General features: G+C 37.9%; 3 protein-coding genes across 3 annotated transcripts; 2 read left to right on the top strand and 1 right to left on the bottom strand.

Annotated features, from left to right (window-relative positions):
* Positions 1-2,002: 2,002 nt before the first annotated feature.
* Positions 2,003-6,676, top strand: LOC133729269 (potassium channel KAT3-like). The gene is made up of 10 exons (XM_062156768.1): positions 2,003-3,264; positions 3,356-3,571; positions 3,673-3,831; positions 3,941-3,998; positions 4,104-4,421; positions 4,744-4,983; positions 5,092-5,223; positions 5,306-5,491; positions 5,583-6,264; positions 6,449-6,676. Exons 1-10 carry the CDS (start codon positions 3,086-3,088, stop codon positions 6,589-6,591), a joined length of 2,313 nt encoding a protein of 770 aa, XP_062012752.1. The 5' UTR covers positions 2,003-3,085; the 3' UTR covers positions 6,592-6,676.
* Positions 6,614-10,708, bottom strand: LOC133729270 (mannosyl-oligosaccharide 1,2-alpha-mannosidase MNS3). The gene is made up of 6 exons (XM_062156769.1): positions 10,348-10,708; positions 9,059-9,990; positions 8,177-8,438; positions 7,736-7,933; positions 7,428-7,576; positions 6,614-7,294 (listed from the first exon to the last, which is right to left on the bottom strand). The coding sequence occupies exons 1-6, from the start codon at positions 10,426-10,428 to the stop codon at positions 7,036-7,038; spliced, it is 1,881 nt and encodes a 626-aa protein (XP_062012753.1). The 5' UTR covers positions 10,429-10,708; the 3' UTR covers positions 6,614-7,035.
* Positions 10,709-11,713: 1,005 nt separating this feature from the next.
* Positions 11,714-12,091, top strand: LOC133731269 (uncharacterized). Its single transcript, XM_062158685.1, has one exon. It carries the CDS (start codon positions 11,714-11,716, stop codon positions 12,089-12,091), a length of 378 nt encoding a protein of 125 aa, XP_062014669.1.
* Positions 12,092-18,320: the final 6,229 nt, after the last annotated feature.

Below are 18,320 nucleotides of genomic sequence, written 5' to 3'. Positions count from 1 at the left end.
TATCGTATTAGACAATCAACGAAATCTAAAAAATTGACTATACGTACAATGTATTGGACGACTCTTTCATGGATTTTCGTGGTCGACATCTGATTCCCAGTTAGTAGGCGAGCTGTGGAGCGGACTTTTTACTTTTGCACATATCAGTACGTTTTACGACTACACAAATAGACTAAATAGTAATGTAGTTTCATACTTGAATTACGTCTTTTTTCGTTCGGCTATCAGCCTTGCAATAAGTTAGTCGTGTCAAAACCTGTTTCGTTACCAATATGGATAAAAGTGGAATGAAATTACCAGTAATTAAATGGCTAAGGATTTCTGATTAAAGGACATTGTTGAAGAAAAGCCTTAGAAAATAATAATTTCGATCATTAAATTAACTGCATGCTTTGTGAAAATTGCTCAAGAATACAAGTTTTATTTTATTTAATGGACTGACACCCTTTTGCTAAGGAAAGAATACATGTTTTCTATGTATCAATCCTTTCTGTGTCAGAATTTTAGGCAGGCATAAGCCTAAATTGGGCATAATGCTGGAAAGTTCAATAACCCTTGTTTTCAAGGAGGGCTTTTATACGCAGTTAAGGACCCCATAAAAGCATGTTGATGGAGAAACGTCAAGTATGTATAGCAATCTCATCATGAGCCATCATTTTACCTAAATCAAGGACCACCCTAATTTGCCCAAAATTTTGGCCACTGCCCGTGGCCTCCCAACCATCACGAGAACCAACTTCTTTCTCATCTCCTTTTGCTTTCTGAGTTTTCTTCATTTTTCAGCTCTATAAGACATATCAATACATATGACCTATATATTGTCCACGAAGCATGTGTGGTTGCAAAAAAGTACATTTTTGTTTATCAAGGTCACATGATCAATCAAGTTAAAATCATTAATTGGTGGCCATTCAATTTCTCTTCTTATTAAGAAGTTCACATGCACTAATACCAAATGTTAATTAGCTGCATAACCCTAATTTAAACAATAAGTGAGAATGAGAGGACGAAGTTACCGATCAATAATATTTTTCGAACGATAGTTAGCTCTGATATCATATTAGATAATTAGATTCCCATCATCTTCTTATATGTATTTATTTCTTTCAATTAAATTTACATAATATAAAATATTTAATCATTGCTTAGAAGTTTAAACCTTAGAAATAACATGATACCAGAATTTAATTTACACCAATTCTTATATTAGTCATTTTTGTGACTGGTGAAAACTATTGAAGTAGGTTGGACATGATTATCAAGTAAACCCAACATATTAGGGTTTACTTTAATAATTGCTATTATTTTCTTCACAACATTCAAGACCCAATATCCACCTTTTTCTTGTGTGAGAGGGAAAGAAAGATACAAAGGTGCATTGCATAGTCATTGTCATTCGGGCTCCCCAGAAACAAGGAGGTCCTATGGGAACATTACTAATCCCCTAACAAATTAACAATTTTGTAAGAGTGGTAGGGTTTCTGCATAATGAGAAGTTGAGAACGATTCAACACCCAAAACACGCACGTGGATCACGTGCCATCTCAGTACTCCTGAATAATGGGCTGCTTCAAAGTTCAAACCTAGCTTAGCTCCTCAATCAGAATTGCCAATAATCACATCATCATTAATTCCTTAATTCAAAGACAATGACTAATTAATTAAAACAATACTCACCACTTATATATTATATGCAGCTTCTTAATTAATCAGGGAGATAATTATGATTATCTTGAAGACAAATGCATAAATAGGTTGTCTCTTTAACCCTAAAGTCTGTTGTTGTTGACAACCAGTCATGTCTTCCCTGAATAAAAACAAAACCAACATCCCATATGCAACGTTGGGCATCTGGGGGGGGGGGGACTCGAATGTTTAGCACTTAGATTTCATGGAGCCAGCAAATCTCTGCATTATATATACGATGGAAATTTAATCATGGGGTTCTAACTCGAAAAACCATTAGTAATTTTGACATCGGTTATTAGTAAAACCCTTTTCGGGGTCATGATTGATCCAGAAACATTAACAAGCTGTGCATATGCAAAGGAAAGCCACAAGTTAAAGGAGTAGTCGGTGAAATGAAAACCGTGTTGTGCTAGCAGCTGCAAAGTACGTACAGACGGGTCAAAAGCAAATTGGAAAAGAGAGTAAGATAGAGTTGGGATACATCAAATATGTATATATGGCACCAATCCATTTCATAGTTTTATGGCTCTGATTGAGTTTCCATATAAAAACAACCTCAGCAGTCAAGCTCTCTTAGCCTCTTTATATCAGGAAGGTGATGAAGATTGAAGGGAGCTGATATAATGGATGAGTTAATAATAAAAAGCTGGAGCTATATTTTTGTTTGGAGGGATTTTGCAGTGTCATCACCTCTAAAACAGCCTCCTACTGGTCCACGTGGCGTCCATATATTGAACTTCACCAAGATCATCCTCAGGTCCGTGTCTCACATTTTGAAATGAAATGAAATGAAAATACACAACCAAAACCGATGTTTTGCTTAAACCCAAATGAAGTCTTATGTCTCCCTTGCTCATGAGTCTGCTGTAGTTTTGGCCATACCTGTTGCACAACTACTACTCCACATGGATTTCAATAATGGATCTCCCACCACCCCAACTTTACTGAACCAGAAATGTGCCATTACCATCTTCAGTTTATTGCTCTCTTCCAGTACTGAAGAACTTGTCTGCAGCTGCATTACAGAAATTAAGCTGCGCATGTCTGCCACTCTTTGTGCTCGCGCAACTTGTTCTTCCCGTGTCCATTCCCCCCTTCTTTCTTACCTTTCTTGCTTAAACAAGATAGAAAGTCTCCTTTCTACTTTTTTACTACTTCTTTCCCATCCGTAACCACCCACTATAGTCCTGCATAGTTAAGCTTCCAGCATATTCTTTTCGAAGTCACAAGCGTGATACGAAAAAGGTACAGAAGATTAAGGACTCCTAAACCGTGTGCTCACCGAAGCCAGTTGGCATTCTATTAATACCCCCTTCTTAGTACACTAAACCAACCAAGAAAAAATCTTACATCCCTTTACTGTAGTTCTTCTGAAGATCAATTCAGAAACTCAAAGATGTCAGTTTCCGGCACAAAGAATTTCTTCAGGAGGTTTTGTATTGATGAATACCAAATAGATAGTGTTGCTCAGAGCAGCTTCTTCTCTAGTGATCTATTGCCATCTCTTGGAGCCAGAATCAACCAATCAACCAAGCTCCGAAAATACATTATATCGCCTTACAATCCTCGTTATAGGTGATCATCATTGCCACAGCACTTCCCTACTTCTACATAATGTTACTTACTTATAGTGATGATCATTGCCATAACTTCACTTCATTTTCAGGGCTTGGGAGATGTTACTCATTGTTCTCGTCATTTACTCCGCCTGGATTTGCCCATTCGAGTTTGCATTCTTGACATACAAGCAAGATGCTCTTTTTGTCATCGACAACATTGTCAACGGTTTCTTTGCCATTGACATCTTCCTCACTTTCTTTGTTGCATATCTCGACAGCCAGTCTTATCTTCTTGTTGACAATCCCAAGCAAATTGCAACGAGGTGTGTAAGCCTTACAGCCTTTATGGTAACTTCATTCTGCAGATACAACAATATAGTAACTCTAGAAGAAAAAACTCATTTTTCTTGCATACAACATACAGGTACATATCAACCTGGTTTATTTTCGATGTGTGTTCCACTGCCCCATTCCAGCCTATTATTAGCCTCTTGTTTACAAATCATGGCAGCAAACTTGGCTTTAAAGTACTGAACATGCTCCGGCTCTGGCGCCTCAGACGAGTGAGCTCCCTGTTTGCAAGGTCCAATATCAGTAATCCCTGACCAATATGTCTTTCTTTCTTCAAAATTTCCAACTGTTGGAAGTTTCAGAATACAGAATACTTACTAGCAGCTTTGCTTTCCCTTCAGACTTGAGAAGGACATTCGATTCAATTACTTCTGGACTCGGTGCACAAAGCTCATTTCTGTAAGTCCCTAAAAATCCACATACCTTGTATCTTCTTGTCCTTTTAGACATCATCTATATCTTGTCACTTTGAAATCTCACCATATAAGTTCTGTCAAATTTCAGGTGACCCTTTTCGCAGTACATTGTGCTGGTTGCTTTTACTATCTGATAGCAGACAGATACCCCGATTCAAAACAAACATGGATCGGTGCAGTGTACCCAAATTTCAAAGAGGATAGTCTTTGGAACAGATATGTCACTGCAATGTACTGGTCTATCACAACACTCACAACCACTGGCTATGGAGACTTGCATGCTGAGAACCCAAGGGAGATGCTGTTCGATATTTTCTACATGCTGTTCAATTTGGGATTGACAGCTTACCTCATCGGAAACATGACAAACCTTGTGGTTCATTCGACCAGCAGAACCAGAAACTTTGTAAGTACTTGGTTCTTCTATAGCTCAAACTAAATGGACCAGAATAAATTTCCAGTCGCAATCAAAATAAACGGTCCACATAGCATATAGCACCTGCCTAAGACTTGAAAGGCTAGCTTCCTTTATATGTCATGTCTTCTCTACCCCACATTTTGACAGTCACAATTCAAATACAGAATAGCCATCTCAAATATTAATTATATGAGGATATATACTCAGCTCTACTAGCTCTTCATAATACTCAAATTGAAACAGAAAAGTTCCTATTTTTGTTCCTCAGAAGAAAGTATTAATGCAAGAAGCTTGGTTTTGGTGTTAATAGAGGGACACGGTGCGAGCTGCTTCAGAATTTGCAGCAAGAAATGACTTGCCGCCAAGAATACAGGACCAAATGTTGTCACACATATGCCTCAAGTTCAGGACAGAAGGGTTGAAGCAGCAAGAGACCTTGAATGATCTCCCCAAAGCGCTTCGTTCAAGCATTGCTCACCGTCTCTTCTTCCCCATTATTCAAAAAGTCGATATCTTCCAAGGAGTTTCATATGACTTCCTTTTCCAATTGGTAAAGCATCACATTGTCTTCTCTTTTCAAGTCAGTAACGTACCTTCAGTTCACATTATCATTCAAATTTCTCACAAGCAGCTAAAACCATTTATTGTTTTCACAAAGGTATCAGAAATAGATGCCGAGTACTTTCCACCCAAAGAAGAAGTCATTCTGCAAAATGAGGCCCCAACGGATCTTTACATACTGGTCTCAGGTGGAGTAGTTTTAATATCCAATATTGATGGGCAAGAGCAAGTAAGTCACAGTTATATGCATGTATTATAGTCGGATCACTAGAAAATTCGAGGTAATATCTGACTGTAAATGCTCCACACAGGTTGTAGGAAAGGCAAATTCTGGGGATACTTTGGGTGAAATTGGAGTATTATGTCAGAGGCCACAGCCTTACACAGTTCGGACAACTGAACTTTCCCAAATATTACGACTCCGCAGAAATTCACTGATGACCACTATACAAACAAATAAGGAAGACGAGCAGATTATCATGAACAACATTTTTATGGTACTGAAACAATTATCATAAACAAAAAAGTTCAGCTACATGCAGATCACCCTTGTTTTTCAAAGACTGACAATCTGTACTGCATTTACAGAAACTGAAAGGGGAAGATGGCTCAGGCTTTGAATATCCACATACAAATCCAGGCTTAATGCTTGACAATTGTCCTGGAGGAGGATGCAAAGATAGCTCACATGAAGATGCAGCAATGCAGGAAGCAAGGAACAATTGCTTTACAGCTTCGCAGGCGAGGAAGAAGAGTGAAATAGGCAAAGCTCAAATGACAGGTGAGAATGGCCAAACTGAAATTCAAGCTGCTGTTTGCCAGGGCCATCTGGAAAAGGTAAAAATTGTGGTTGAAGGAGGAGCAGATGTCAACAAACCGGAAGCTAAAGGATGGATGCCAAAGGGTCTAGCACAACAGCAAGGAGACAAGGACATACATGACCTCTTATTAAGTTATGAAAATAGAAGAGAAATGGATGAACATAGAATAGAGTTCATTGAGCCAGAAGCATCTGGAAGCACCAGCAATTGTGAAGGAATTTGTAAAACACAGGAAGACCACCAACATATTCTTTCTCACTTGAGAAAGGTAGCCATGAAGTCATATCAGTGCCCGTCTAGCCCTGCAAGTGACAGAGAACAAAGGATCAGATCATACAGCAAGAGAGTAACTATCCACATGCATTCTAAAAGTGAAAGTGTGTCGGAAAGGCAGCTTGCGAAATTAATAATTCTACCTGATTCCATAGACGAGCTGCTCAGAGTTGCTAGTAAGCTTTCTTTGTTTAACCTCAGAAACATCACTTTCAGACAAACCTGATAATTGCAATCATGAATTTATAAGTTCATGACAAACTAAAAAAATTAAACAAAGTGAAGTCAAAGTTTAAAGGAGAAAACAAACATTTTAACAGGATCAGCATAGTTTTGACCTCAGACTTTGTGACATTGCAGGTGAGAAGTTTGGAGGCTACAGACCTATAAAAGTCGTGAATGCAGAGAATGCAGAAATAGAAGACATGAGTGTCGTTAGAGATGGTGATCATCTGTTTCTTCTTCATAATGATTGTCAAAATTTGTACTCTGATGTGACCTAATGTTGTTCAAAGATGTGTAAGGTAACTTGTAACTCTTAGGCAACATTTAATAAGAATTAACATAAGTTTTGATGCGACCAACCAACATTGGGGTTCTCAAAAGCCAGTAATACTACTGGAGAAAAGAAGTCGCTTACAAAATATGGCACTTTAACTTTCAATGGGTAAAACACCCTTCATCTAATAATCAAAATTCGTAAAATAGCAAGAAATTGTCATTATATTTTGCTCCACAAGTGTAGCGACGTCCAGGAAGATTCTCCTTCTTTAGGCTTTTGACGGTAATGCAGAAGAACGCATATTGAATCACCAGTGAATGACGCGAGAAGAGAAACAACTAAAGCCGCCTCTAAAACCTCAACTAGAGTTTACTGTTTACACCTGCTATCATATGATCTGTCCATACATGATTTCTTCTTAAATGATACTGTATACTGCAAAGTGTTACACCCTCTTGGTAGTTCCTTCAATTGGAATAGGATGAGCTTCAGTGTTAAAAACATATTTATCCAAAGGAACAAGAGAAGTATCTCCAAACAGCAAGTACAGATACTTTAGAGTCTCTCCCAAAAAAAACGTCTCCATCTTGTCTCTTGTATGAGGAGGAATTTTAGTTACATCATCCAAAGAACTGTATCCACCAGTATCAATCCTTGTATATTTCTCAAATGCTTCAAAAATCTGCCAACCCCATTCACGATATCTGTAATGTGCAAGTATATAAGTGAGAGATAACAAAGAGGATATAACTTATCATCTCTCTGTGCGAGTGTCTCTACATGTGCATCTCAGGGTATACAAGAAACGAATGCAATAGAAAGAAAGAAAGAGCATACTTTGGATCTTCTGTAATACGGTACAAGACAAACAATGATTCAACAGTTTCAGGACGCAAGAGATTATGTCGATCCGCACGTTTGATGATTATGTCATTCAAATATTTTGAACTCTTGTTACCGCCATCAAGACCTCCATCAGAAAATTCCTGCTTCAATTGGAGAAGAATTTAAGGCCCCATAAAACATAGCAATTCAAAAATCAAAATGCTTAAAAGCTATTAGTTTAATAACAATTTCGGTGCCCATACATATCTGGTGGTGGAATTCCTAAACAACACATGTAAATAACAAAATACAAAACTAACCTCTGTATGAAAGTAAGCAATTTCTGGAGCAAGACCAGTAGAGGTTACTGAATACATCTCAAAGCATGTTTTAGCCAGATCTTCTGCAAGTTTCAAATTTTCAAGATCTTCAAAATTTAGCAAATTATCTCTCATTGCTTTTTCCTTGGTAATGCCTTTGGTGGCACCAAGTGCAAGAGTACCAGCCAAGAAACATACCTGAAAAAGGCAATACAAAGTGTCATATTATGAAGTATGAACCATTTTCCAAAAGAGAAAGGATGAGCTTGATCATCATGCTTGATCATCATTCTAGACACAGGTAATGACATTTATCTCTGATCTGGTGTCCAATTAGACAACCTTTTGCTTCTCCACTTTAGGAAACTTAAAGGAACCACAGCATAGACTAGAAACTTATAAGCTGTCACAATGCCAAAGAGTTGGATGAGTACTGCATACCAGATGATCCATTTTTGGACTAAAATCACCATCAGATCCATAAGGCAATTCCCCTACAAAAACCAATCCATTTGGTATTGATTTCCTAACAAGACGATGCCTAACACCTTTCATTGCTTCCTCATACATATCATAGAGATATGTCAAATTACTTTCTCGATTTGGTCCCTTCTGAAGCCAAACTTTCAGTAGGTATTCATAGTAGCTGTCGCCACGAGATCCCAGTCTTATATTTTCTCCACTAAATTCACCAGTGTTGGGGCTGCATGCAGTATGAAGACAACATTAAATAGATAATAAATACATAATACAGGTAGCAAGTTTAATTCTGGAACTGAGTAAAAATTTAGATATCAACCAATATTTATATCCAAGAAAGAAGAGAAACCAAGCCAATAATGAGAACCTTTCAGCACCCTCCTCAAAAAGAATAAACACATTGACCACAGATCACAAAAATACAAAAGAAAAGACAACAGATAATTTAGATAGTTCTTTTACTGAAGTTATCAAGTGTATCTAAATGAACAGCCAAAAAATTCCATCTAAGGGTACAGCCACTAGTTGAACAATAGAGTTTCTTGAAAATGAGAGTTAGAGGTACAGCTCCTCCACCTTTACTCAGCCAACAGTATTTTGTACGAAACCTATATTTTTTTTTTTTTTAGTAAGACCCAACTATATATGTAAGTTTTTGTAAACCATACATGACACTGGAAAATAATGCAGATAATCAAATAGTCATCATTCAAAGTACAATGGAAATAATCTGCTTTAACCTTTATTGTCATAATGACATTCCTCAATACAAGGAAAATATCAATAAGAAGCTCAGCTTATAAGCAAGAACTAAGAAGAAAAGAATAATGGTAAGGCACATACTTTATAAATATAGGAACCAGCCCTTCCACCTTTGGTAGAGTCTTCATGTGTTCTAAGACCTTCATAGCTGCCACAGTGTATTTTGGATCACCAGAAACGGAACTGAGATAGTTGAACTCAAGCTGTAAGGTAGAAACTTCTGAAGTACTGCTAAGACCATCCGGAGCTGGATGTGCTGAAGGATCACGAAGAACAACATCACCATAGGGAATAGCAGTTGGACTTGAAGTAAAACCAGATAGCAGACGATCGGCCAAGTTCTTAGCAGTTTCTAGATAAACAGCCGGCTCAGGTCCTGTATGTGTTGAGTTTGTCCCTTGGTTCACAGAACTGAGATGATATGCACTTAACAGACCACCCAAAACACGTATTGTTGTTTCAAATAAATTAACTTGGCCTTTCTCACTAATCCTATTCGAAAGGTGCTTCTCAATCCATAAGCCTGCTTCAGAAACAACTTCATCAACACCCATTATCATGGCAGTATCAAGGGCATCCACAACAGTTGCACCAAGACCTCCTAACCCATCAACTCCCTGCTTGCTTAAGGGCTTCAACTCATCAAAACCCATTGCATACCTTTTATACCCGGACCATGCATGAATAAAAGCTTTCTTCACATTTTCTTGCCTATCTACCCAATTTGGTCCAAGTTTGCCGCCACCTCCTATTTGGTCAGGCGTTAGTTGAGGAGGAAGCCTCGGTGCTCGTCTGAAAAGATTTGGAAACCTAATGCCACCGCTTATATTGTGCTCATATGTACCATTCCCACTACCATTCACTAAACCGTTCGAAACAGAACCGGGGGAACTTGTATGTGTCAGCAGAAGACACGCTATACCAAATATCATTAGCAACACTAGAAACTTTCCTGTACTACAACTCGTACAATGATGCTTTACGTTACTGGTGAGTAAGGTCTGATTTATCACCTGGTCAGCAACATACAGAAATTCAATACAGATAACAATGCCAAATCAAGTTACTACATCCAAACAGGTAAAAAAAAATTCATGTGAAGGAAGAATAATTTAGGTCAATTATTGATTTTGGTTTATAATTTGGCGTCTAATTCATACTTTTGATGCTTCAGATTATCAAGTTCAAATTGTTGAGAGTTGATTTCCAATCCATATGAAATCGATATCAGAACAAATATGAGCAAAAATTCAAATTCAGCTATATGAATAAACAAGAAACTCAATGAAATTTGCAGAATTGGGATGACTAATCAATCAAAGTGATCAGAAACAAAATGAGAGAGATCTGAGTGTAAAATGGAGGAGGACCTTGAAGACGGAGCGTTGGCGGAACTTGGCGTTGTCGTAGTGGATATCTTTGTTGGAGTAAGGAAGAGTCTTCGACGACATGATCGGCGATCCGATCGCCGCACGCCGGGGTCACTGCTGAGACGGAGCTCCGTCTCTGGCTCGGATCGGAATCTGAGAGAGATTCCGGTCAGATTCCCGGCTAAGTGATCGAAACGGTTTCGATTTCGGGTTCGGGCGGCGGAATTGGATTCGCGGGAAGACTGTGAAGGGAGGAGGATTGGGGAATGGCGACGTTGGAGTTGAGGGAAGGGACCTGAAGACTGAGAAGGCTTTTGGTTTTTGAGCAACGATACGGCGTCGTAGGGGAGCCTGTGCACGTTATTTGTTTAAGTATTGACTTTTGTGAGAGACACGGAAGAGAGTTTGACTAATACAGCAACTAACTAGTAAGTCCACTGTCCACGAGCTTTTTAGAAGACAAGTTGGTTCATTTTAAGAAAATTCATAAAATAAGTGATGATGATTTGATCTAAAGGATTTTTTTTTTTAATTTTTAATTTTTTTTTTATAAGTGATTAGATGATATTAGCTCATTTAAGGTAGACAATATAGAGAACCATATCCAAACCTCAAGCCCGAAAACAGAGCCTCAAACCTGAAAACGGAGAGTCTAACTCACTCTGGAAACTCACCGCCTGTTCTTTTAAATCGTAAACTCTAAGTTACAGTAGAATAGATCGTGATAAAGCAATAAAGTACAATCTACTTGTAAAGGTAGTCATAAATGTATACAAAATCAAAAAAAACAAAATCTTTTTTTTTTTTGGATGAGAGAACTTATTAGAACTGTTAACCTATTAGTACTTTTGTTGTGATGCTGTTTAATATAAAGTTGGACTCTTGCAAAGAGTTAAAATACTTTTGGATTCAATTTCTTGTGGAGGGAATCAATGGTTGTTTTTTCAAATCACCCTAAAATCCCAACATTTCTGATACCAGTAAAGTTCAAAGTCGTGACCTTACATATACAGTGTGTTAGCACCAACAAGTCATTTTTTTAATTATTAAACGAGTATTGCCACAATTCTTAAAAGGTGCTTAATGGAAAAATCCCCTAAAACTAAAATACCCCTCTAAAGCTTTGCTAGCCCACTAACCAGGACTCTATCCATTGGGCTTCCGCGAATTTCTAAAATTTAACCCGGGCCCGCAAAAGAGATTTCAATCCCTAACCCGCGGAATAATCACCTTAATTAATCCCTAGCTATCTAAGCTTAAGCTGACTCTCCCTCCTCTGGAAATTTCCTCAAGACTATAACACTCTCTACACCAGAAACCAAAACCACTCTCTCTCTCTCTCTCTCTCTCTCTCTCTCTCTCTCTCATGGGTACTTTCCTCAAGTACTTCATCCTCTTCTTCTGCACCTTCCTCTTCTTCTTCGCCTTCCCCACTTCTTCTTCATTACCCGACGATCAAACCCGTTCCTCCTCCTCCTACACCGCCACCACTACCACCCAGTACCAAGTGTTCTACGTCAAGAACACGACGCCGTTTCTCCTCGACCGCCAACAACGCCGATTAACCAAGAACCACAAGAAACGGGCGGGAAAGAGAAACAAGAATCCGACCAAGAAGTTCAAGAACAATGGGCCTTTCTCCGTCATGCTTCCAAAGGGCTTCGTCCCTCCTTCTGGCTCGTCGCCTTGCCACAACGGAAACCCCAACGCCGTCGTCGTCTTCTGCGACCTAGCTAAACCCTAGATCACCGATTTGTTCATGCGGTAATGGATTACTTTTTGTGATCGCTGATCTGTTAGTTTTGTACTTTCTTTATATATGAGTTTCTTGGTGGGTTTTGTTTAACTCGACCGATCTTTTCCGGGCCATCTTTTTGTTTTGTTTTTGTTTCATCGGAAAGGTGGCATGAGAATTGTAAACACCATTTTCTTGATTAGTCATGTAATAGACGATTATAATAACCAGTGGTAGATATATATAGTAAAACTATACTATGAAAGAATAAAAATCATCAGATAGAGTTTCTCTCGGTTTTTCCTTTCATGTCATTCCGAGTCATTTAATTAATATATATCAGTTGCTATGAGATGTATCACGTATGGATCAGTACGTAGATTTGGGTATATATATGTTTCTTAAATGAGTTTTGAAGTCAAAAAAGTCAATGCATTGGTAAACTTCTCTGATCAGTGTGATTGACTAATTGTGGAGCCGGAAAATAGGAAGAAAGGCATGTGAATTTGCATTGGAGCCCCAATTTTTGGTGCATGGGTTGGGTTGAGATCTGTTTTCGTAGCGTGCACTCCATATATATGCATGGAATGGAATGGGAATGGTATGGCTCTCGATCTTTGCGATGTGCATTGGTGCATGTAAACGTATATACATCCATCCATATTCCCTTGTATACAGATCAATAGTTTATATATGTTCATTATGTCGATTGAATAAGTTGTTCTGCAATACACAACGTGCGTAGCCTATCAATATATTACATACCGTTCAAACGTATTAGATTTAGATTTAACTTCTTTGAGTAATGAGAAGTGATAACTTTTATTCCAAATAAATTTCGATTTTTTAATTGAATGTCTAACGGTCTATTTTCATGTATGTGAAACGTTTTTTTATTATTATTATTATCATCCATTGAGTTGATCATTATCATTCTTTTCAAATTTTGATTCACATTCGATTAGGACAGTCATGGGTCTAGGCATCTAGGCAATTACTATCATAATTTATTCTATCAGAATTTTGTTTCGGTCTCCGACCTCCTTTATGTTTTCTAGGATTTTCCTTCAAAACTTGCGGGTCTGCATATCCGGGGTGGAGGGTGGTTCCACGTTATTATTTGGCCCAGTACCAGGAGAGGAAGGCAAAGCCCTACAATCCTACATCATAGTTAACAAATCCAAAAGTCCTGCATTCATCAAGAGCAAGCCACTTATTAAGGGTTCTATCAGCACATTAGTAGTTCTCCACAAAATGCCCTGTATCGTCTGACTTGCCCCATAAGTAAGTAGCCCGGGTACTAGAGCAACTAGAAGTATTTTTATACTGTAATTTCAATGAGGATTGAGGGAGAGGCAATTTGTAGATATTTTTGCTGAAAGAAGTAGCACACCATGTAAGTTGATATTGAACAATTACAAGCTTATATTTAGCACAACAATTACTGTTACTAATAGAGCAAGTAATTAGAGATATTAAGTAATTCATATTTCCTGTTAAATATATTTATTATATGAATCAAATGAATATATTGGGAAACCTAAATAGCTTGAATCAAGCACTAAGATGTCGGAATACATATTTCATAGTGATTACAGACATTATTGTGATTACAATTATCCTTTATGGGAGGGCATTGTATTAGGATGTTTTCACTATAAATACTAGGTCCCTGTACCCTCTTTGATACGAGCTATTCAGTTCTTGCCCCATAGATAGATAGCAAACAAAGAGAAGTACAGAAGATCTGTATTTAAGATGGCTTCATCAGTTCCAGCAGGTATACATCTTGTTCTAAAGATCTGCATAATTATTTCTCTATAATTATATATGCATCTGTGTATGTGAGCGCAATACATGTGTTTGTGTTTATATGCAATTGTATTAGTTTTCAGTTTTGGACTTTCAATTGGTATCAGAGCTTATTGCATATTTCATAAACCAATACTGTTTTGCATGTTGGGTTTTGCACGTGTTCTTCCTAAACATAATATAATAAAATAAGGGCACTAATTAACTTATTAAAATATAAGTCTTGTTTCCAGCAACAAACCCAACATGCGGGCCCAAAGCTCACATACACACAATTAACATATATGCTTAAAATCAAGATCTTTATTGACCATTGTCTTTCTAACGTACTGGTCGTGCTCTTCAGTTTTCCCAGAATTGGGAATTAGGGTTCTAGAGAAATCAAATTGATCCTGTAATTTCCGCATTTTTGACTAAGTTGCTGTGAGATACAAGTTTGATATGCCTTTGCATATTGCTGTAAATGTTTATCTTAATTCGATTAATTGTACAGCAGAGCAGCAGGAACACCGGGTTAGTTCCCGTTTTCAATAATTTTTTATGTATATATGATTCTTGATTGAGCATCTGAAACACTAGAAGCATTCCTGGCATGCACCTAGGTTAGAGTACATGGGGACCAGATGAAATTTACTTTAGCATGATTGATCTTGAATTTTTGATGTTTGGAATTGGTTGAAAATCTCTGAATGATCAATTGTCTGCTCTTGAATTCTGGTTGAATTATATATACTTTTGTTTGTCTTGAATTGTTGACAAGATAATCTCCCATTTTGGTAATCCAACTTTCATAATCTTGTTCATGGAAATTCGTTGATGAACAGGTTGTTCTCTTTCTTTGGTTTTAACGTAGCTTGCTTTGTTAAAAATTAAGGAGTAATAACCACTAGTTCTAGATTACAAGATGGTATATTGACGCATGTTGTACACATCAATCTGTCCATGTATTGTTTTGAAATCATTTGGATATAGAATTAGGAAAATTGTGTCTTTATTTCTTTTGGAACAAATTGTATCTTCAACAGAAGGATTAACTTTATGTTCTTAAAAATAAAACAGTGCATCATGAAGTATTAAAAACTAAATTCAGAGAACTGGACTTTTCTTCTTGCTATACATGTGTTGACTGTTCCAGGGATACTTTGGTTTTTAGTATTTTGGTTTTGCAAAATAAGAAACTTCAGCAATAACATATTCTTTTGCCATACAGGTAAGATTTGTTATTGAAAATTAATATGCATATATTGGGGATTCTGATTACCATATATTCTGGTTTGATTTCAAGTTGTTTTGTTGTGACTTGATTTCTGTTGTATTCATAGTTTTCTGAAATGTGTTTTAGACAGAAACTAAGGCAGAAAACTAAAGTTTTCTTTTCTTTTCTTTCCCAGCTTTGAACGCCTCAGGATTGTCCCTTGCAACCTGTTTCTACTGAAGAATACGGAACGGGAAGTGTGTGTGGATCATGATGGGGAGAGAGAGAGAGAGAGAGATAACACCGCATGTATAGTGGTTCACCTTGCACTTGAGGCAAGGCTACGTCCACTTAGATAGTTTACTATGAGTGAGGCCAAGTGACCTTTGTAGTGATACAAGTATAGGGATCATGGATCCATCCTCTCTAAGAAGGGGAGGACTTCCCTTTATAGCTAAGGGAAGTCCCACTCTATTTACATATCCTCGATGTGGGACAATAATACATATATTGCTTCTCTTGAAGCCTCTTGGAGAGCATGGGAGGGTGGCCTCCTGACTAGATACCGGCCGACCTCCACCATGGCAACGTAGCTCGGGTGTCGGTCTACCGGATGCATGCCATAGGCGGGGCTAGCCATGCCGCGGGGCCCACCTATGAGGTCGTTGATTATGCTTGGCGGTATGTAATATAGGTGGTATGTACAAGTCCCCCAAGTCCCCGAGTAAGAGGCGCTTATTGGTTGGGGAGTTTAAATATGATGCCGCCAAGTATGAGTGATGACCTTGTTGAACGCTATACCCATACTAGTCCCCCAACTCCGTAAGTAAGAAGGGACTCTACGGGTATGTTGGTGCCCAGGGGCCCTCATCAAGCTAGTACCTGCAAATAAGATGAGTGCACACAAAGCATATTGATTGCGCTAGGGCAATCGAAGTGACATTTGAGTCAAATGCATCGAGGTGCATTAATGTTTATGTGAGATGCATGTTACGCAATGTGTGTATGCATCTATTATGTAATGTTTGACATACGACGTATAAGTCGAAAATGTATGTGTTATGATAGTATAACGAAGTGCATATGATGTAAAGATGTGTGATGAACACGATGACACATAATGATATGTAATGTTGTATGCACGTGATACATATGTGTTAGGACCGGGAGTGTAGTTACTCGCCGAGTCCCCCAAGTCACGTAGTTAGTACTTAGGTTACGCTCGAGGATGCCCGTGACGTTGAGCATAGAGCTCCGGTATTGTAGTAATTATTGTTCATACTAGTGAGACTATAGCGTGGCCATGATAGTCCCCCAAGTATAGGTTAGAGGAAGGATCTCTAACTTACGTAACCCGAACATATAAGCCATAACCCGATTGTTTGGCTCATGTGTAACGGGAATGTAAGAGATGAGCTCGCTCATGTTGAGCGGGTGTGAGTTTTGTCCTATGGTCTTATTAATGGGATGTAAAAGAAATTTAATTGTTGAGATCAACAATAGGTGAAAATTTTCAATATTTCCATTAATAGACCATAACACAAAAGTATGAGCGTGAAGCTCAATGATAGTCCTGGTCGGGTACTACCTCCACTTGTGATAAGTGGTATGAATAAGTCCCCCAAGTATAGAGAATGCTCGGGAGGTGAGATGACTCAAAAGCAAGGGACTGGACCTTGGCTTACCCCGCATTCGGTACCAAGTGGGGTTTTCTGAGGGCTTGAGTCTATGGTTCCCGATGGAGTAGAATGAGGATTTGGGTCTCTGATACCCGGAAGGGTAAATGAGGACTTGAGCCTCTGATACCCGGAAGGGTAGATTGAGGACCTGGGCCTCTGGTACCCGGAAGGGTAGAATGAGGACCAGAGCCTCTGATACCCGGAAGGGTAGATTGAGGACCAGAGCCTCTGATACCCGGAAGAGTAGATTGAGGACCAGAGCCTCTGATACCCGGACGGGTAGATTGAGGACTTGATGTAATAACCCGAAACTTAGTATCACTGTAGAGCACTCTAAGATACCTTAAACTTAGAAATAATCCAAGTATCTTCTAAGCATTTATTTTCCCGTTTAGAAACCGATGATACCACATGCTATACTTACAAGTTATAATAGAGTTCTAGGAACTTACTAAAATACCTTAGTTCGTATTTCTTGTGTACACTCGATATTTGTTATTGAGCCCAATACTATTACCTATATTATTTTTGTGATGCATGTCATTTTAGTACTAGTTATTGCTAACACATATTTTGAATCTTACGAAATGACATATCAATCTTCGTATTAGTTTGAGAAAATGTGTATCTATGTGTATATATGTATACATGATTCAAATGCCAATACATCTAGAAGAACTAATCTGATTTTTCTTTCTAACAACCATAACATTCCTTGGAAATTTCTTGGAAATTTCCTTGTAAATGCTTTGTAGACTTTCAACTCACTTTTGACTTACAAGTAAGATGCTAAAGATTAATTTTTAATGCATCTTTCTAGTCTTTATAAACATGAAGCTGAATCATTTTTCCTTCAAGCCTTAAGATCAAGTGCAAAACTGATTTGGAAGTCTTAGTTGTAGAGAAAACTCACCTCACAAATCCTTCATCCTTTTCTTTCAAGAAACTCCCTTTGTTTTTCCAAGCTTGGATCCAAGACCAAAATCTTCACTTCACTTCTGAGTTTCTTAAGTAAGTACATGATTACATTCCTATATTCTTTTGCCTTTAAGATTTATCAAAGTGCATAACCGATGATAAAATGGAAAAGAATCTGTTTTGCTGCAGTCATATATTTTCGTGTTTGATAAAAGTTAATCTTGTCAAAAATAATCATATTTTCAGTTTCTTCATGAAAAATCCTTCAGTTTAGGCTTTTGAATCACTAAAAAAGGTTAAGAAATGAAGAAGTTATGGCTAATCAAAGTTTTCAACTTTTAAACTCGCTGGAAATCTCATACCGCCATCACAACTTCAAAAATTCATATCTCCCTCATTTCTTATCCATTTTCTACAAACTTTATATCAATTTGAAGCTTAGGACCTCTACTTTTATTCTGGAAAGTTTGAGAAGTAATGGTAAAATACACAGTACGTAAAGACTTAAACATCAAAGGTCAGTTTCAAAAATATCGGTTTCAGCACTGTTATGGTTCTTTTACCATTTATGGACTATATCACTCTGATCTGGACTACATGACTTATTCCATTGAATTCCTTATGAAAAATCCTA

This window comes from Rosa rugosa, chromosome 2 (assembly GCF_958449725.1).
Source record: "Rosa rugosa chromosome 2, drRosRugo1.1, whole genome shotgun sequence".
Classification (NCBI taxonomy): domain Eukaryota; kingdom Viridiplantae; phylum Streptophyta; class Magnoliopsida; order Rosales; family Rosaceae; genus Rosa; species Rosa rugosa.
Note: the sequence above shows the minus strand (reverse complement) of the source record. Positions and strands in the feature narration are given on the sequence as shown.